This window comes from Dermacentor silvarum, chromosome 7, assembly GCF_013339745.2.
Source record: "Dermacentor silvarum isolate Dsil-2018 chromosome 7, BIME_Dsil_1.4, whole genome shotgun sequence".
NCBI lineage: Eukaryota > Metazoa > Arthropoda > Arachnida > Ixodida > Ixodidae > Dermacentor > Dermacentor silvarum.
The window spans coordinates 61,622,331-61,643,058 of NC_051160.1; the positions used below are offsets into that span (position 1 = coordinate 61,622,331).

The 20,728-nt window shown below is 45.0% G+C and overlaps 2 protein-coding genes across 2 annotated transcripts in view; one reads left to right on the forward strand and one right to left on the reverse strand.

Moving 5' to 3' along the window:
* The window catches only part of LOC119458115 (leukocyte elastase inhibitor A), a 210,968-nt gene that overhangs the window by 28,149 nt on the left and 162,091 nt on the right, over nucleotides 1-20,728 (forward strand). The gene's annotated exons all lie outside the window — the stretch shown is intronic.
* Nucleotides 5,491-6,183, reverse strand: LOC119458110 (peptidyl-prolyl cis-trans isomerase NIMA-interacting 1). The gene has a single exon (XM_037719930.2). The coding sequence runs from the start codon at nucleotides 6,124-6,126 to the stop codon at nucleotides 5,653-5,655; it is 474 nt and encodes a 157-aa protein (XP_037575858.1). The 5' UTR covers nucleotides 6,127-6,183; the 3' UTR covers nucleotides 5,491-5,652.

The window sequence follows — 20,728 nt, forward strand, 5'->3', positions numbered from 1 at the left end:
ACTCCATGCACGGCTATAGTATGACCTCAACGGGATGGACATGTACATACGCACCTCCTAATCTTATCATCATCATTCATTGCTCTTTTTATCCCCTCCCCCCTTCCCCAGTGTAGAGTAGCAGGCCAGAGCAAACTAACGCTCAAGCCGACCTCTCTGCCTTTCTTCAAATAAACCTCTCTCTCTCTCTAGTTACCACAAACAGGGGTAAGGGCCCTTAGCTACGAACTGCGTGATTCTTTAGTAGCAGTATATGAGGTTTCATTGCCAGACTACTTATGACTAAGAGAACCTGTATTCATTGCTCCAGGTTGTCGATGGGTTACAATTAGGACTAGAGGTGAGCGAATATCACATTATTAGAATACAAATCAAATACAAGTAGGAAGTACTGAATATCAAATCGAATATGAATAGGCAAATGCAGGCGCATATATGTATTTAGAGAAGGAATATTTACCATGTCTGTACTGACTAGTCCAAGAAAGATGACTAACTATTAGGAACAATGAATAAGTTTTAAACAAAACATCACTAATCGTCATTAAAAAAAGTGCACAAATAGCCTCTCAATATCTTTAGAGCCTGGTTACAAACAAGCATTGCCTAGAATGAATGGCTGCTGTATGGAATGGACCTTTACATTATCGCTAAATAAATGGCTGCCACAAAACAATCAGAATTGGTGGAAAAAGGAAGAAAAGGCTGGTGCTGGACCATAAACACATGTAAAAGGGCCCGTTGCAAAGAAGACATCACTGGTTGTGGCATAAAAGGTGAAAATGCCACATGACTAGACTACCAGAAACGCCAAGTGACACACTACAAGCAAAACTCGCAGGTTGTCACGTAGGCTTCCGCCGCGAAACTGAAAACGAAGCTTGCAGTGCGCATTTTGTTTTCGCATTGCTTCGAAAACTATTGCTGTTGTTTCACTTCCGATTAATTGCAATAATTTGTTTGGTAGAGACCAACTGTATGTTGTTGCGAAATGTTTGGTTAGTTTCAAATATTTCGTAATGCCAACTAGTTCCTTTTCAAATACAAATAGTGCGTAATATTCTATTCGTATTTGAAACTTCGAATATTTGCCCACCTCTAATTAGGACGTAATGTGCATGAGGGTAACTAATGGTATACTCCACCTGTGATCTGTCTATACATGTCAGGAGTGTGTTTGAATTTGGTCAGACCCTGACGCTCTGATAGATCATGCCATACATATCCAGATACCTACAACAGGAAATGCATGCTTCCTTAATAACTGGCAAGCACATGCCTGCTGTGTTTATGTCTTGTCAAAACTGCTTAGTCAGTTACTCTGGCAAGCCAAATGTGCAAAGCGCCAAACCTTTTCAAAGGCATGCGAAACATTCGAGCACTGCAAGCAATGTTATGTTAGGAAGAGTTGCTCAAACAAAAGGACGAGCACAGGAAAAAACGAAGTAGACGGACAGTGGAAACTATCAACTGGTTTTATTCGTTTCGAAGCTGCATATATAGGCAGTGTTCACACGTGCCAAAAAAAGGAAGGGGAGGAGTGGGAGATGGCAAATCAAGCCTGACTCAAGTCAACAAAAGCTGTGCAGGAAATTGTTTTCCACATAATATCACGTAACAGAAGTGTCACTTACGCAGTCATCGCCCTTTTCCGTGATGTAAAAAGCTTCTAAAAGCTCACAGGCTATGTTGTTCTTGCTCCTGCCTAGAATCTTAATGTTCTTGAACAGTGGCTCACATCCTTTGCATGTAATGTAATGAGCGGACAAGTTCACTCATTCTCTTTTCCATAGTGACAATGCATGCTCCCCTGCACGTTCATTCACGCAGCGCCCTGTTTGGTCCACATATACTCGTCCAGATTTGAGCAGGATTTTATATTGACCCTTTTCGCGGAGCAGTTTGCTCTAGAGGAACGAGATGGCGCTTTCGGCGGCGCGCCATACGTTGCCTCAGCGAATGCGCATGAATACGAAACCATTACTGCTTCTGCCCTGCTACTGTGCGTTCAGCTGTCGGAAATGCAACTGTGTGTGCGCTAATGCACTGTGCCCAATTCATGCTGCAAAATGTGTATCGGTAAAGGGAAGACGAGTGCGGTAGTTCGCTGCAAAGATAGTGATTCGCATATCAAGGAACGGAATCAACCTGTGTCGCCGCTGCTCCATTACGACTGCCTGCGTTGCCGCGCTTCGCGATGCACGGCTTTCCTCGAGGATTAAAAAAGATAATTCATCCGCCAGCGCTGTATAGCTAACCTCAAAAGAAAGGACTCCAACTCCGGAACGTCGGCACTTAATCGTTACAAAAGGAAATAACGCCACTTGCTGGCATACTAAGTTTCTCGCACGTGATTTACACACATCTACCCCTACTCGTACGCAAACTTACACCCACCCTATCGCCGACGTATCAATAATAATTGAATGGGCCACACTTGAATGAACATGCCGAAGCATGAGTGACGGCGACTACACTGATAAGACACGAATGTTGGAAGCTGTACATATCGTGACGGTCCACAGAGTAAGCGAGGGACTAGCGATAATACGTCTGCTACAAGCTACCACAAAGTACAGAACATTTACATTCTAAGCTTTGTGCGCCGCAAGAACAAATCTATCGCAGCAGAGCACACCAGCGAGCGATTAGGCTGAAAATAAACAATCAAACAGTGGCCGCACCGAGGAACTTTACTGAGTCAGAAACATGACAAGCCGCTGCTCCAAAATGTTTGCCAAATAAGGAAGAGCACACTGATCCTGATTTAATTCATAAGCCGAAAGTTTGGACAGTTTGGAATACATTTCTAGCCCCGCTTTTAGTACAAGCACCGTATACGCTGCTCGCGCCGTTTGGACAAGGCGTAATGAGCTCTGCAAGCACTTGCATGTCCTCTAGCTAAAGCTGTGGCCAAAGCTTCGTGTCGTCCACACCGTCACCGTCTACGATATGCTGCTGCGCCGCACCGGCGTCACGCACTTGCATTGTAAACACTGAGGCAACGCAGGTAGCTGAGGCAAGTAATGGACGCGTCACCACGTGATCAAACATGGCAGCGCCCATGTGAGCGCCGCGAAAAGGGTCAATACTACATTTCACGAAAGTTTCGGCATGCTTTATTCCGCGACTGCTTTGTCGAGCTCCTTCTCTGATGATCCTCGTAAGTAACACTTCTATTACCTGGTATTATGCGGAAAACATAACAGCGCAGCTTTCGTTGGCTTTAGGCAGGCTTGATTTGCCATCTCCCACTCATCCCCCTTCCTTTCTTTGGCACATGTAAACACTGTCTATATATGCAGCTTCGAAACGAATAAAACCAGTTGATAGTTTGCGTTCTTTCCATCTACTTAGTGCTTTTCTGTGTTCGTCCTTTTGCTTGCGCAACTCTTCCTAGCATAGCCATGCACCACCTCGCCCAGCAAGCAGTTCTTCTAAACTGCAAGCAACAATTTTGCAGACACTTTGAATTGCCCGAAATGTCATAGATAGTCACTGGCTGTGAACACCAGTGACTTCAATTCAGCTGCAAATGTACCTACTTAAGCTTCCTGGGCCTCTGCAGCTCCAACATCATCATGCCAGTTTTTTCTTGTGGCATATAAGCCACCTGATGTTGCTTTGACACACAGAGAGTTGTTGAGGCCAGTATTCACAAAAGTTCCGCTACATAAATGCAGTTCAGAATTGCTAACACGAATGATGTGCGCTTGAAACCTTCACGATTGATGAAATGCTTTAGGTAAAAAAGGTATTGCATATGCGTTCAAATTATTGTGAAGGCTCGTTCCGGACATGAAAGCACAAACAGCACTCATATAACGTGGAAAACCAGGAGGAAACATTGTCACGGCTGTAGTAATGTCCGACTGCGCACAATATTAAGTGCAGCAGATGGCCTACGTCAGGGACAAGCCGCTGCATGACGTCTTACTTCTGGTGGCCTCACCTGCATGCACCTGGCTTGGCGAGCAGCCTCCAGCAAAACATAGCAGTAATCAATGGTAATCCGGGAATGCCTGGCTGTATAAATGTTGATTTTATGCTCTACTTATTATATCAACTTTGTGACGATAGATTGTCTATGCACCTGCTTATTCTAAAACCAGTTCTCTCATATCTCGTTTTGTTCTGCCATTGCTCGAAACTTCAATTTTATGGCTTCAATTGTGAGCCTGTATACTACTGACAATATTTTTGGTCTGTGTGATTTGGTGCTTGTTCTATCACGTTTTCCTTTATAAATTTCGTTCATCCTATTCAGTCGCCAACTATCTGGGATTTGTTTCTCCTGCATAATTTTTTCGGATGATTTTTGTAGCGCGCCATTGCTTTTTGGCCCCAGTTTATTGATTAGCGTCATCAGTATTCCATTCGCTCCTGTTCCCATACAGCTTGGTATTTTCTCTTCTTTTTCCTGTCAAGGTTGTTTAGGCAAAGTTTCCTTTCTGTATCAGCCTCCCCTACTCTGACTTTCCTGGTCTGCGCTTTCACTACTCTTGTATACTCTGATACGTTTCCAGCAATGGATTTCATTGCGCCTTCCGCCTACAACCTGTTCCCTCCGTCATCTTGCCTTAATTTTTTCTCCCTAGATATTTCACGTGGTTCCAGAAAATTTATGTAGTGCTTTTGGTTTTCTCACATATTCCTGAAAGCCAGCTAGTATTTTTGCCTTTTAATTTCCTACTGGACCAGGTTTTGAACTTGCCATTTGTTCCGTCTGTATAAATCCCATTTTCTGTCTATTTCTTCCTGTGACTGTTCTGCTTTTTTCACGTGTCTGTGCTCACGAGATGCTTTCTGCCACTCTTCAATTAGCTCTTTATTTCCTCATTCCACCTGCAACATGGTTTTCTTTCTCCCAGATATTGTTTCTCTAATTTAATTTTCGTTACTATTACGTGGTCTATTTCACTGTAATGCCGGTCTTTTGGTGTTTTCTCCATTTCCTGCTCCATGCTATCTGCTATGTTATATATATATATATATATACACACACACACACACGTTGGTCACTGGAATTGAACTCGCTCTCTCTCAGCGCTTGTCTGCTTCGTTCCCCCAATTCGACGTGTGAGCTGCTGCGTTTGTGGTCACTCCCTAAGCTGCTAGTTCCTTCATCTATTAGCATATGTAGCCAACTTATTCGCTGTATATTTCTTCCTACATGAGAGTATAGTAAATAGTCTACTGCCTATTACTGAACTCGCACATTATCCTACTCTAACACACTTCGGTTCCTGTTTGACAGTTACCAGACTGTGTTGCTCACTTGGGTCAAGCAATAGCTTCCCGGGTATAGTCCGTGTATCCATCCAGGTGTTCAGTTCGGGCGTTCATATCGCCCAGCAATACAATTTCCGCCTCATTTCCGAACACCCTGACGTCTTCGTGCAGACAAGTGCGTTAGATCCTCGTTTTCTTGCCTACAGTTATTTCCACGTCCATAAGTAAGCCACTCCAAAGGATCGTATCCTTTCCAGCTATTGTTCCTTTCAACCAGAGATGCTCCTTACAAGCGTGCTTTATTCTTCGCCAGTTTGAATTCGGAATCATTTTTTTTTTTTTCCGTTATGGTTGTTTTAATACACGTCGTACATAACATGCCTTCGAAGAGTCCGCAGCACGTCACCTTGCTGGTATCCTCTAGGCTGTGCGCAAAATGAGGTGCACGCCGGACTCTGTGAACACTGGCTCCGACAGCTCTCCAACGCTGAGAGCAAAGGCGGCGTCCTCGAAGGGCTTCTGCATGGCGCCGCGGCCAAATGTGCCCAGGTCGCCCTTGCGCTTGGCCGAACTGCAGTCGCTCAGCTGGCTGGCCAGCTCCTCAAAGGTCGCCTTTCCGGAAACAATCTGCTCCCGGTATCCCTTGATGAGGGCGAGCGCCTCGTCTTTGGTCCGGGTGATGTTTTCCTCGCGCCAGGAAGACGGCCGCCGCGAGTCACAGTGCTTGACCAGGAGGTGCGAGCACCACACCTGGTCCTTGGTCGGTGTGGCCATGGACGCGGGCTCCTTGGGTGGCTCCCACTGGCTCTCCTTGGTGAGGGTGTTCAGGTAGTACGCCTCACCCGTAGAGCGGCTGATCCGTTTCTCCCAACCTTTCGGTAGATCGCCCGCCATCCTTGCGATGAAAACGATCAAAAGATGATGTTGATGATGATGAGGTTACACCCTTTGAACCGGACGTGCGCATAGATAGTGTCCAAAAACATGCTGTGTTTTTTCTGGCTCCTACAATCGCTTCCGCCACATGCAACGTCGAAAAGCATAGCCTTTGAGATCTACATTTATTGACCCAGAGGGCGCCACCACTCGGGCGTGGATTTTGACTTCACCCAGCACCCTAGCCGAACACGAAGAATAAAAGACACGCGCACACACGCACGCACGCACGCACACAAAATAGGGAGTTAATAAGTCTTACGTGCTTCAGGCTCCCAAAATCGCTTCTGCCGCATTCAACCTGCAAAATTATAGCCTTTAAGATCCGCATTTCAAGTCCAGAGGACGATGCTCTAGGGGGCGTGGATACGGTGGCTAGATTAAAACCCCTATGTATAAAAAGTAGCGACACTCTCCTCCTCCGCCTTCTCTCCTCCTCGTTTCTCCTCTCTTTCGCGCTCCTTTTTCGACCGTTGCGCCGCCTACCCCGCTTGAAACACGTGCACTTGTTTATCTTTCGCCGCTGATCAGATTCGACGATCGCCGACTGTGTTCGTCGCTATCGTCGTGCTCCTCGCCAGTCGGTAGACGCTTCTCGGGCGAAAATGGCGATGGAGCGTGATCGTAAACAAACGCAGCCAGCGCCCGGGGGCTCGACGGTCCACGTGATGTCATTAGGCCAATACCGACGCGGCGTCGGCCTCGGACAGGGTGTGCGAGGAGGCGGCGGCATTCTTCAAAGCGTGACGCTACTTTTTATATATAGGGGTTTTAGGCTAGATGGGTAGGTGTGCCGACCGAGCGTAGTTCCCCACTTCTCCGCATCATGACGCAGAAGTGGCGCTGCGGGCAGTATAACGGTAGGATGCCTCGATGCCAGCGCCGCCGTTCAGGGTGGAGACAACCCCGCTGGCGCCGCCATATTGAATCACACGAGCTCAGACTCGGCTACGCTTGCGTTCATAAAGTGTTACTCGCGGCGCGCTTCCAAGTGCTTTGCCTTGATGAGGTTTTTTTTATCGGTATCGCATCTGCACATCTTTATAATCAATAGCCGTTACCTCGTCGAAGGTCGAAGACGTAAATGTATGGCGCCGGGAACATGCCCCAAGTTGCCTAATTCAATCACATTTAATATGCCGTGTGTATGTTTGAAATACGCACTTTTTTTGCGCTTCGATGCTTGCGACCCCCTGTGTGTGGCAGTTTTTCTTTTTCGTTGTATTTTGGTTTACACGTCACGCCTCCTTTACCGTAGCCAGCCACTCGCGCACGGCGATTAGTTTCCCTTGCGTTGCGCGTGCTCTTCGCAGTTCGTTGCAATTATTTGACGATATCTATGCGCAATTTTGCTTTTTTTTGCCCACAAAACTGTGTGTTGACAGGATTAAGCGGTGTAAAAATAACTGCGATGTGAAAATAAGGTTTAGTTAGTGCTGTAGAGAAACATGTAACTTGTCTGTGTCAATCTTACGTAGCTACACACAAGAAACCAAACGATGCACAAAATACATTTACTTAGTAATGTCTAGTACAGTCAATCATGAAAGAGATATGTACATGAAAAATTATATGTACTGTGTGGCGCCTGAATGTTGTGTTGAAAGACGAGATAAAAAAATTCGCAAGGTGGGCTCGACAAACACAATGCGAGATAGTGAGAGTTTTTTTTTAATTTATTCATTACATGGGGGGGGGGATTTCAAGTGAGTACATCAACCTTATTACACACAATATAAATCGAAAACAAGAATACAAACAAGAAAACGCAACCGCGGGTAATATTAATCAAGATATCCAGCCAGAATACATCAGCTACCATCGAATACGTGGCATCAGCCAAACACATCGATGGCGAGTACAGAACATTTTATAAATAACCATTAGAACACTGATAACTACATTGAAACAACAAACAACACTGCATACATATCGCGTACAAAAACCGTAAATGAAACTAAGACAGTCAAATACAGATTAGCAATGTTTTTCACTTCGAAAATATAGTCCATGATGATGTAAGGCTGTTGACTTTAACAGACGGCGCCCATCCTGTCGATTTCCCTCGTACTGGTCCTCTTCAAAGTGTTTATAAGTACAAGTAAAACAACAAAAGTGATTATTGATATGAAAAGTTGCCTTGTAAATACGGAGAACCCATTACAGTGCTTAAAAATAAATTTTCGCAGAAGTAATTCTGTATTACCTTGCTTCACACGTTTCGAAGAAATGCACAGGCTACAACAGACACCATGCCAGAAAGCGCCGAAACATTTTGGTCCCATGATGCCCCTTAACTCTACTACACCTGGGCATACCGTGCACAGACATTTAAAGACCGTCACAGTACCCACTACAATCGGGAATGAGCACGAATGACCATCGGCTAACGAGCACCACGCTACAAATACATTCGTCTAAAAAATCAGCTATATAACTAACAACCTGAGATCCGCAAGATATCTGCAGAGAAATCAGAGAAAATCACAATGCTTCGCTTGCCACGTACACAACAGCCGCTCTCCCCAGAAGAAGCACTGCGTTCTTTAGTCCCAAATAACCAGTAGCGAAAAAAGAAACTGAGAAAAAAAAAAAAAAGAAACAAGAGACACACACGATGTGTGCTTCCCGTGATAAAGTAAAATAGGTGGTTTACATTACGATTTGTAGCTAATGTAAGACTATTTCGCGGCGAAGCATCTTCGTCAGTCCTTAAAATAAGGGTATTACTCGCATAGACTGCGCCGATCAAAACGGCAAAAGCCTATGCGACGCGCGCTCGCAAACCATAGGCTACTCAGACAGCATCGGTGCAGTGCTTAGTTCGTGAGCGAACGTAGGTATACGTGAGCGAGGATCAGAGAATACTTTCTTCTTTAAATGAAAAACACGGTGCGATAGTCTAAACTTTCTTGACACTTACCTCGCAAATGTAGGAGCTATCCGTTGCCTTCCAGTGAACCACTTTACTTGGGCTTCCCATCTCTTCCTTCGCTCTGGGTCCCGGGGGAAGCGTAAACAACGAAGCCTTTTACGCGTCGATCCGGTGCACTTGGGAATACAACAGCCCGTCATGTCGACTCGATGCACTTGACAAGCTTGTCATTCATGCGGCTGAACACTGTCCAGCAAGTAGAAGCGTCAGTGAAGCATCCGCGCGCACTGTGTCTCGAACTAAGCACCGGCACCAAGCAATCGCAACCGCTCGCTGTGATTCAAGATGGCGTCGCAGCATAGAATAAAGACCAACTTTAGACCAGCTACCAAGAGACCAACCAAAAGACCAGCTACCACGACCTCACCCTGCTTTAAAGAAATTCCCGCCTAATGTTGCATGAATCTCTTCCCAGAAGTGACCAGGCTTTAATTATGGCTCAGACTCCAAATGGCCACAGTCACGACCCCTTTGCTTCTCTCCTTTGTAACCCGCGGTGAAACCTCGCCTCACTGCCACTTTGTGTCCTATCACAAGAGCCGACGTTTACCACATCTTTACCACATTGCCCAAACAAGCCCAAGCCCCCGTGGCAAGGATCAGAACACCAGGAGCGATGGGAGGCTGCTCTGTGCAGCTCGCAACTGGAGCTACAAGTTCGGACAGTGGGCTGGGCCAGAGGGGTCGCCGAAGCACAAAAGTGCCAGGCCATCTAGAGAGGCGCGAGGGCCCATCGTCGTCCTGCTTCCTCCCCCCTGTTCACGTGGTTCTCCCGTGAATCAATAAAGTTTACCTATCACAAAGACGAAAGAACAACTGACAGGAGAGAACTATAATGTATCGCAGGCCAAAAAGGTGTGCAGTTATTCCCTACGCGTAAAAGCTTTCGCACGTTTTGAAAAAAAAAAAAAAAAACAATTGGAGGACGCTTAAGCTTCGCCTTTAAGAGTAGAACGCGATAACGTAATCGGGACCTGTTCGCAACGCATCGTTCGCATACGGCAAGTAGGCTTCATTTACTGCAATACTTAACGTGGGAAAGCCAGCTTACAAAGTCCAAGCTTACACCGATCCCCTTAAAGTCGGCTTCACTTTTAAACTGAAATGCATTTTCATGTGGAAATCGGAGGCAGTGCTTTTGGCAATGCATGATGTCATCATGTGCATGTCTGCACAAACCTTGCACCGTGTTTTCTTGCAAGGTCGGCAACCCGCGCAGTCTCAGGAATCCTCGTTTTAGATGACGTTAGGATCTCATGCAGATTACTAGACCGTCTGAAGACTACCCGAGGTGGTTCTGGAAAGATAACATTAAGGTGATCACTCTGTGCTAGTATATTTGGAACCGGTGCTGAGTGGGTTAGTTGTGCCGTGGTGTCAAGTTAAACGTCTAGGCATGTACTTTCACAGATAAATGAATGCTTTTTCCACTTGTGAATGGCTATCTCTCGCGTTTTCTTGTTTTTCTCCGTGATCCTGACACGCGTGTGAGATACGGTGCTACACAGACGAACTCGTAATTATATTCTAGTCCTCCATGATCCGTGGAATGCATTAGGGAGAATTAATGTCTCTGCATATGTACATACAGTGATAGTAGGGAGAGTTAATTGCTCGTGACAGGCTTATCTCAGAGGGTGCTGTACGCAATGCCGAAACTTTAAGGCTTCAACCAGTGTCGCTCGTTTGGCGACATAGAACTGCGTTAATTTTTTGCTTGCGCTTCCACTGGCCCGCCATTCGCGCATCATTCGCGATCACGCAAACTCGCGTAGCCGAAATAATTTGTTTGGCGTGTTTATCATTCTTCAATACCTGGGTGGCGCGGTAGCCCCGTTCAAAAATATTCCCGCCTCGAATCTGACTCTCCTTCGTTCTCGCGCCAATTCGCACGCTCGCATTTCAACTCGTGCTGTATACTGGTTGCGTGTGACAGTAGCGCACCCAGGATCTCTGCCAGGGGGGGGGTTGACAGTTCACCAATACCATCTAAATACAGCACTAATTTCGATTTCTTCACTGGAAATTGTCAAAAAATGGGCTTTTTGCGAGTGTGCAGACGATTGCGCGTCTTACATCTTAGTTGCAGTATTCAAATGCGTAAGGAAAGAAAAGGGGTTAAACAAAAGGGGGGGTTAAGTCGGCCTCAGGGGGGGGGGGGGGGTTACAACCCCCGAATCCCCCCCCGTCGGTGCGCCACTGGCGTGTGACCACCACCTGCTCTATTCTTTTCATTTACTTTTGGTGACGGTGAGGTCACTGTGTACTGCGCATTCGGCCGAGCTACAGTCACTCGCGCTTCGAATCGACTGATTGCTGTTCGGCACTTCTAAAATATTGCTATCTTCGTCGGAGCTTGCTCGTGGTTGCATTCTCGGGAGCACGCCGCTTTGCGCGTAACTTTCTTTGGCGCCACCCATTTGACCCGCTAATTGTGGTTGGCCTACGTTGATTCGCATCGGCGTTCGTAACGCACGTCACGAATCTGCTAAATCTCGCGGGCTGAAGATGACAAAACTTTATGCGAACTCACGAATAAGAATAATGGATATCTGGGGTATTACGTGCCAGCACCACGATATAATTATGAGGTACGCTTCAGTGGGGAACTTCGGATTAATTTTGTCCACTTATAGCTGGGGCTCTCTAACGTGCACCCAATGGAGAGCACCCGGGCGTTTTTGTATTTTGGCCCCATTGGAATGCGGCCGCCGTGGCCAGAATTCGACCCTGTGCCCTCTACAGGCAACCTCGTAGTAAGGTCAGTTGCAGGTCAGATCTGCTGTTTCTGTACAGCGGCTTCTTTCGGCGCCTTGAACTCTGCCAACGCTGAGCCTGCACGCTGCGCTAGAAATGCGAGTTAATAGTGCCATGTCGGCATGTGAGCTCTCGTATATACCCAATATATGGCGTGCTATTTTTTTAAAATTATAACCAGAATTTTTATTAAAACTCAATTGTAGTATGTAGCACAATTCTACTTCTTGAGCTCAATTACTCTCAGGCGGACATTACAATTGCGCGAGAAATCTAAATAAATATTTGACTAATTAACCATTTTTAATTGACTTTTAAAGAAATTACTTTACGGCACATATGTTGCAATTTACAAGTTGTATAGCCGGTGACTTTAAATGTCGTATCCACTTTAAACGATTTGTGAGGATGACACCAATGTAGTAAGATTTCGAGAAATTTTCGGGGCCCTCACTGCAGCTTTGTTCATGGCCGGTGTCGAGTCATTTTCGAAGCGAACACACAAGTACATCCGCATCGCCGCTTCCTCCGGGCACGTTTGGCCCTGACAGGTACATGGTGGTTACGGGAGTGGAGAGAGAGAGAGAGAAAGAAAAAAAAAACCTAAATTGAAGAGAAAATCGACATCTTGCAAAAGGCTCTCTGAAGCGAACGCACATTTTTCTTCGTTGAAAGAATGATGCCTTTTTCGTTATCGGGAGAACGACGAGCCCTTGCTTTGTACCTGCCACCGGTTGCGCACACAAAGTGCACCACTGATGAGATCTTCCGTGGATAAGAAATGCGCAGCCTGAACTATAAGCATATTTTAGGCGTGGACACAGCTAGAGGCGACGAAGAAATAGAATCAGCTGTAGAACCCCCCTTCCCCTGAATTCAATGTTTATAACAATGGTGGCGAAAAATTACGGACAAAGAAAGAGCGCCTCGACACCAGACGGCCGTGACCAGCCGCCTATAGCTGAATGTTTACCAACCCCGTCGTAACACGTGCTGCTTGCTGCTGAGAGCCCATGCTAACAAAAACGTCTCTGCAGTCTTGAGAACAGCCGGATGTGGGGAGACAGAACACTTTCAAATATCTCGGAGCTGCTAGCCCTTATTTTACTGCGAACTACGGAAGCCGTAATTTTGACAAAAGCGTCTAACACAGAAAGCAGCCCTGTTTCGGACTGTCTGCCTCATTGATTCCCGAGTGCGATCAAATAACCATATGTGTTGCGTGATGATAACTACAATACCACAACCGTAAGTTCCCCTGAAACATCTATTCAAACAAGTCGGAACAGCAGGTCACCGAAGGTGAGTGAGACTTGCTTGGCGCAAAGGTCCTGTATTTTAAATGTAGAAGAATATAGTGTTGGCACAATGCAGGAAGCGCGATTGCATAACAGGCGACTGGCAAAATAGTGCGCGCCCACTTCCGTACGTACCCGGGGCCAAAACGCTCACTTCAGTTGGAAAACAACGCTTATCTCCGCTCGGTCTCTACAACAGGTCTCTTTTCGCTCTTTGCCTTTCTTTCCAGCGACATTCTTTCTCCTCACATTTTATGCGTCAAGTAATGATTAAAGCAAACGCCAGTCCTTTTTTCGTTCACAAAGAGCAGATATAGACGCTGGATTTTTATAGACCAGTGGCAAAAAATCCAAGTTTGCTGTCTTGCCCGGCTGTTTGGCATTTCATTTATTTTATTTATTACATACTGCCAATCCCAACAGGGATTTTAGCTCTTCTCTGCAGTCTCTATTCCTCCGTCTAAGTGCGCGGTCTCTCAAGGGAATGAGGAGCGTGATCTCAAAGGATTTATAATTTCTGGGAAAAACTTATGGTTCTCATTGTTCCCGACCCCACCCCTAACCGCCGGGAGATGTATTGTTGCCATTCAAAGGCTTTTTGCTGTCACTGAAACCTAGAAGATCGATCAATGGGGTTTGGAGTGGTAAAGGAGAAGCTGGTCAGTGGTACGAATACATTGTTCTGCTCGGCTGTGGGCGAGAATATTGTAGTTGGAAAATGCATCTCTCGCGCATGCGCAGAATATATCTGCGAACGGTGGGCCACGATGGGTTACGTTGTTCACTATGGGTGTGTAAACGATGCTCATCGCATAAATGTTGGCAAAAACAAACAGCGTTGCCAGGCCGTGGCAACTGCGAGATGGCAATGCCACTGCGTGTGAGCCTGCTACTGCAGCGTATAACTGGTGACGTGCACTAACAACGACTGGTGACGTGTGCTACCGATGGCTCAGTTTGCCCTGCAACTGGACTGTCTCCTCAGTCCCGACACGTCTCCCCACCGCTGTTGACGAAATGTGAGACAATTATTCACACTTCATTCCTTAATTGCTAGAGCATGAAGCGCGTGGGAAGGGCTCCAGGTGCACGAGAACGATGTTAGCGAGGCATAGAGCTCAGTGGTGTTTTGCTTGGTCTTCTGTTGTCAGTGTGACCGAGTCTTATTTCTCTATTTTCTGTTTCGTGCCGTTGCCTTATGTAAAAGAAACCATGTTTCTGACCCTCGATTTCCCTTGTCCTTCTTTTCACCTGTGTGTATCCAAACAAAGTGTATTGAATTCTCCTAATTATTACAGTTAATTGTGTATAAGCTTTTAGGCTATTATAGATTTTCTATTGTAATCTTTTGCTAGGGGTGGTTATAGTTAGCAAGCCCTTCAATGAATGCATGAAGTTAGGAACCACTGCACAAAGTGGAGGGAAAAGTGGAGGGTTAGTGGAGGGAAAAGAGCAAAGCAGTAACTTATAAACATGCATAAATGTACCCAGAAATGCAGGTCACAGGGATGAGGCATTGGAGGCACAGGAATGAATTACAGTAGCCGAGGAAAATATATGACACAAATTAGAGGAAGTGTAGCGCAAGGTCCAGGGACAAACCCAGTCACATCACTCTGCTTGCAATGATTTCTAGTCACTGACATTGTTAGGCAGATTGCAGCTTAGATGGAGCCTGCAGGCGAAAGGTCATATATAGGAGAGAGGCCAGGATATGTGACGCTGATGACAGTCAGTGCTGGGTGTCAGGCGACACCATGTTGATTGTGTCGTGTGCGCGACCGCAACGAGATGGGGCTACGTACACCGTTATGCGAGATGTGGAATGACGCCTCTGCGGGACTGCGCCCAGATTGCGCGAGAGGAGTCAGCATGTAGCCATGCATGCGAATGTTGCTTACGCAACCTATTAAACAATTCTCAGTTAACCCATCAATCTCGTCGCATGCTCGTCACTCGACCATGACAGATTGACTGCAGGTTGCTTTGCCCCAAGGGAACGTCTTGCATAGGGGCCAGGATCGGAAATCTTATTTTCTGCCAGGCCTTCGTCCTGTCTACTGCAGGACGAAGGCCTCTCCCTGCGATCTCTAATTACCCCTGTCTTGCGCAAGCTGATTCCAACTTGTGCCTGCGAATTTCCTAACTTCATCACTCCACCTAGTTTTCTGCCGTCCTTGACTGCACTTCCCTTCTTATGGCCTGCCCAGCTCCATTTTTTTCTCTTAATGTCAACTAGAATATCGGCTATCCCCGTTCGCTCTCTGAACCACACCACTCTCTTCCTGTCTCTTAACGTTAGGCTAAACGTTTTTCGTTCCATCGCTCTTTGTGCAGTCCTTCACTTGTTCTCGAGCTTCTTTGTTAACCTCCAAGTTTCTACCCCATATGTTAGCACCGGTAGAATGCAATGATTGTATACTTTTCTTCTCAACGACAGTGGTAAGCTCCCAGTCAGGATTTGGCAATGCCTGCCGTATGCACTCCAGCCCAATTTTATTCTTCTATAAATTTATTTCTCATGATCAGTGTCCCCTGTGAGTAATTGACCTAGATAAACGTACTCCTTTACAGACTCTAGAGGCTGACCGGCGATCCTGAATTCTTCTTCCCTTGCCAGGCTATTGAACTTTGTCTTCTGCATATTAATCTTCAACCCAACTCTTGCACTTTCGCGGTTAAGGTCCTCAATCATTTGCTGTAATTCGTCCCCATTGTTGCTGAATAGGATAATGTCATCTGCAAACTATACTATACTGTACTATAACCTATACTAAACTTTACTATAACCACTTGCGATTACCATAATGCGACAGACTCCTCTCCTGTTCTCCACCTAATATGCATATGTGCACAAAGGTAGTGTACATTGTACATATATAGTCATTCACCTATTTCAGCAGCCACCCCGAACTCCTTTGTTTCACATACCTTCTGCTTTATTATTTTTGAATCTCCCAAGTTCACATTTTGTTCTTTGTTTTTTAAAGCTTTCCTATATTCACAACTATTTTTCGGTCTTAATCTTCCCTTCAGATTTTGCTTCAACTTCTCTCAACTTATGTTTCTGTCTGCCTTCTTTCTAACCCTTTTTTTACATTCTTTTGCTTCCAGATGCGGCACCATTTCAAGTTTCTGGCACAAGCTAGCCTGCTCAGGCAGTGCCCCTCTTACAGGCATTCTCACATCATCAATAAACACGTTCTGGGCATTCTTCCATTTGACATCTTCACACCTGCCATTAGAAGTCCTGACGTCGTCTACTTTCCAACACTGTTTACGAGGATTGATTTTTCTTACGGCCAGCATGTACCGTACTGGCTCAGCCCCACTTTGTTATTTCCCTCTCTCTTGCCTCCAATTACAAGACAATAATTAATGTACTTTACCATGCAGACATGCTGCTTACACAGCTCAGAAATAAACTGCCCCTTTTTTAAAAGTCTATCGAAACACTTTCGAACAGGCCTTGATTCTTCCACCAAATTGTTTTTTTTTTCACAATTTTCTGTGACAACTATATAGTGCATCTTCTTCAAGTAGCATACTGGAAGACGTAAACATTACCTGCATAAGAAATATAAATGTTAATTGGGTAATTAACAATGCTCTAGTAATGAACTTATGTGCTGCAGGGCAGTTGTAATTGCAGAAACGAAAATGGGTAATGACAGTCACGTCCTCTTAACACCGCCGGTATCGCGATTTTCAACCCCAAAGGTACCTTTGCGTTCCACATAATAGTTTTCCAAATGCCTCCTTCAAGCTGTGTAGGAAGAAAACTGGAATGCCATGCATCATTTTTTTTGGGGGGGGGAGGGGGGGTGGCAGATTTTGGAACAAGATATCACTGAACTGGTGCCGTTTTCTGGATTTCTACTAATTGCATACGACTCCAATATTAGCCAGCTTCATTCCTGCAGTTATAACATGTGTCCTAAAGTCAGCAATGAAAATGCCATGCTTTTATGTCATGCTCAACAAAAAATTATTGGAATATATGTATTTTTATTTGTCTTTCGCCTCCTTGACAGTCCTATATGCTAACAAATGAACCCCTAGCTGTTACAGCTTTTGAAAGGGTTCTGGGATTATGCGTGTACAAAAATTGATTTATTGATTTATGTTAGTGAAACTTGTTAACCATCAAACAAAAAATTGTGATCTGTAAGTTGCACAAGTGATGTCTGCCTCTTCCAATAAGCCACCTGAATAAGCTGAACTGTGCCATTTCCCACAGCCAATTTTTCATCTGCTTGAAGAAAAAAGAACAACAACAGGTGGCATATTCTAAAAAGGCCACAATGCATATCTTTTAACAGCTGCAACTGTCCATTGCAGGGTTGCACTGCTGTTCAAGTAAAAATGACATCAGAAACTAGCATTGCACTTTTGTGCTTGTTGAATGAACACCTTCTATGAATGCATTTACGCAGCTTGTTTCCCTTATTTATTCTGATGCAGCAGCTCTCTGAAATTTCAAATTTTTGTTCTTATTTGTGTTGGAAATGGCCAGTATGGCACTACCTTGTCTTTAATACGAGTGTGAACAATTTTGTCTGCACTGTGAGCTTTTTACTGTCTTGTTTGTGCTAAGGGCGTAATAAATTATACTTTACATGAAAGTGAAATATCTCATGTTTTAGGCTCTGTGTTACCATTCCTGTAATGGCCCTTTTGCAGGCTGTTGGAACAAACAAACAAACAAACAAACAAACAAACAAACAAACAAACAAACAAACAAACAAACAAACAAACAGCAACATTAAAAATGGATCAAGTTGTTCAGGGCTCTAGATTTTGGTCTTGTTTTACATACGCAGGGTGTGTGAAGTATTTGAATACACAGCTTTGAATTTGCCATAGACATTGACAGTTTCGCTCAATCAATATATTTAAGCGCCTAATTTCTTTTTCACTGATCCCTCTAGCTGCCACCTACCTAGCACATTTATTCCAGAGTATCAGCTTCCAGTCTGACACAGAAGATGAAGGCGTACGCTGTCCTATTGTCTTATACGCGCCAACCACAGCGACTTGGGATCGCCATCTTTTAAAATGTCACTAAATCCTTTCCTTTTGGGGTGAGATAACATTTTGCAGCCATTTGTCATCTGTGACAAAGATAAATAAGCTCTGCCAGTGTTCAGACATCATTCGGGCGATTGAGTTTCTCAAGCAGGTGGCGGCCATGATGAGCAAGAACGCTGAAAAGGCTAAAGATGGCCATTGTGGACCAGCTTGAAGTGGCAGAGTCAATTATAGCCAAGCTTTCGGTGCATAATGTTGTTAGACTGCACTCCTAATTAAGCAATGTGAGTTACTTGCTTCCATGTACAGGGGCTGGGTGACCCAATAGTGACTGGCTGTGAACTTCTGGTGCAAGGTCATCCTCCGTGTGGCATCCTAGTTCTCAACACTAACTTGATATTCTGCTATGTTAAGCGAGGCACACTCGTAGAGAGACTAACAAACATCCACACAATGCTAAAAAAAAAAAAAAAAACTTGCTAAAGGCTGCAACCACTGCTGATAGTCAATGTGCAGTATCTGATTAGATTTTGCAGTCGTTATCAGAGCTGAATTTAGTCAATAATTGAGGCTGGACACAGTTTTATTCAACAGTTATAGAAAACAGCAGTAAAAGAAGCAATGTAAACAAATTAGAATGAATATATGTAATTGATTCTAGTGTGAGATATCCTTGCTATTTGTGAAGTCACTATGTTCTGAAGTATCTCGTGCACCCAGTATCTAGTGGCAGTACTGTGAAAGAAGTGCGTTCGTGTGTGACTATATCTAGCGGGCAGTAAAGCCATGGTTTGAAGTGGCATCGCAAGCCATTGCAAACTATGGTTGTCTGCTTTAGAAGTGACTGATGTTGAATTTTGTTCCATTTGACACGTGTTTTTACAAATGGCTCATTTTTACTTAGCTTGTGATTGGTAATATCAAGCTGGCTTACTTCAAGGTTTTGTGTCGGGGAGTATGGGTGTGCCAGCACAGCATCATGTGCTGAATGGCTCATAAGTGTACTGTTCCACCTCGCTGTGTGTGTCGTTTTGCTCAGCCGTCTTGTGTTGCAATTCTGGACGACGCGCTGAACAACATGCCTTTAGCTTTTGCGTTTCTTACTTTACTGAAAAGGTGATGGTCTGGCAGAGCAATTGCTAACGAGAATCACAACGCTAGGTCTGCCTGCAGCCAACAACATCCCCCTCCTCATTTCCGAACATTTGTTCAGTGTAGCATCTGCTGTAATCATTTCCACAATTTCATCAACAAATGTCCATAATAGAGCCTTTCATTTCTTCAAGCTGTGTTACGTGGTCTTCACTATTTTGTTAGGGAACTTCTTTTATTCAGATTGCGTCACATTTCTAGCAGCTCCAAGTGAAGTTTTTTTTTTTTCTATAACTGCATCACTAATCAAAGATCTACACTCTGCTTCATACTTTTCTAGTGAATAGTTCACCAGAAATTCTCGCTTTTTTGTGTGTGTTTATAAACGTTATGAAAATGATGGAAGTGAGCCTGCACTCCTAGCTGCGAGTACGATAGGATCCTGGGATCACATTTGATTGTTTGTGCACTCTGCACATTTGTACCTGGTCTACCTGGACTACTGATGTGTGTGGTGAAGTGTAAATTATGATGCAGAATTGTATAATTTGTAAAGATGTGCGACGATTTGAAACTCTTGAATAACAAATTGACCTTTGCTTAGCTTACAACATGGTTCGCCAAAAGACAAGACACGTAGCCCCTTTCAGCTCAGTTTAGGGCCGTCGGTTTACAACAATGTTGGTCATGGTGCTGCTGCATGTGTCGGTAATGACGAGACTGGTGCTGAGGAGTTTACACAATTAGCAGAGAAAGCCAGGCAACTTGCACGTCTGGTAATTAGAGGCCAACAGAACCAAGATTCCAGACACTGCAATGTGTGGCACAAACCTGTCATGTACAAAGTATTTGTTACTGGGAAAGTTGGTGGCAGCTTACTAAGCATTCTAACAGCGTAAAAAGCACATAGAGGCCCTTGTGGGTGTAGTGTTCTCTGGGTGCTGTCTAGCTTTTATGCCATTAAAATGTTTAGTAAACTGTCACATACAATGTTGGCAACAAGGCGTAGGTAGTTCTGGACTCCCATTTGTCAGCGGGGTCCCTCCGAGAAGCTCCCGTGGAGATACTTTGGACCACCACAGTGTTCTGCGCTGCATCAGTGACATGAATTACGAAGTTCCAAACAGTCTTTACTGCTCCAAATGCCAGTGGCATCTGCCTGAGGTTGTGCATATGCTTGGTATGAAGCCGTGCTTTTCCGACTGGCCTTAATTTTGCGCCTCTTCTGTGCTGCCTTTGTAGCTTAGAGCATTGGGACGATGCTCTATTCAAAGGTGGGCAAATGCTCCATCCATGTCATTGCTTGTATGTGCCAGGCCAAGAAGACAACAATGAAGCCACGAAGTTGCATTTGCGCCTTCATAAAAAGTGCTCTTATTCGTGCCGCATGGCAGCTTTCCCTGCTTTCTTAAGGTACATTGTGACACGTATTGCCCAGTTGGAAGGG

What these genes read in the sequence shown, in the direction of transcription:
- LOC119458110 (XM_037719930.2), bottom strand. Translation starts at nt 6,126, where the DNA reads ATGGCGGGCGATCTACCGAAAGGTTGGGAGAAACGGATCAGCCGCTCT.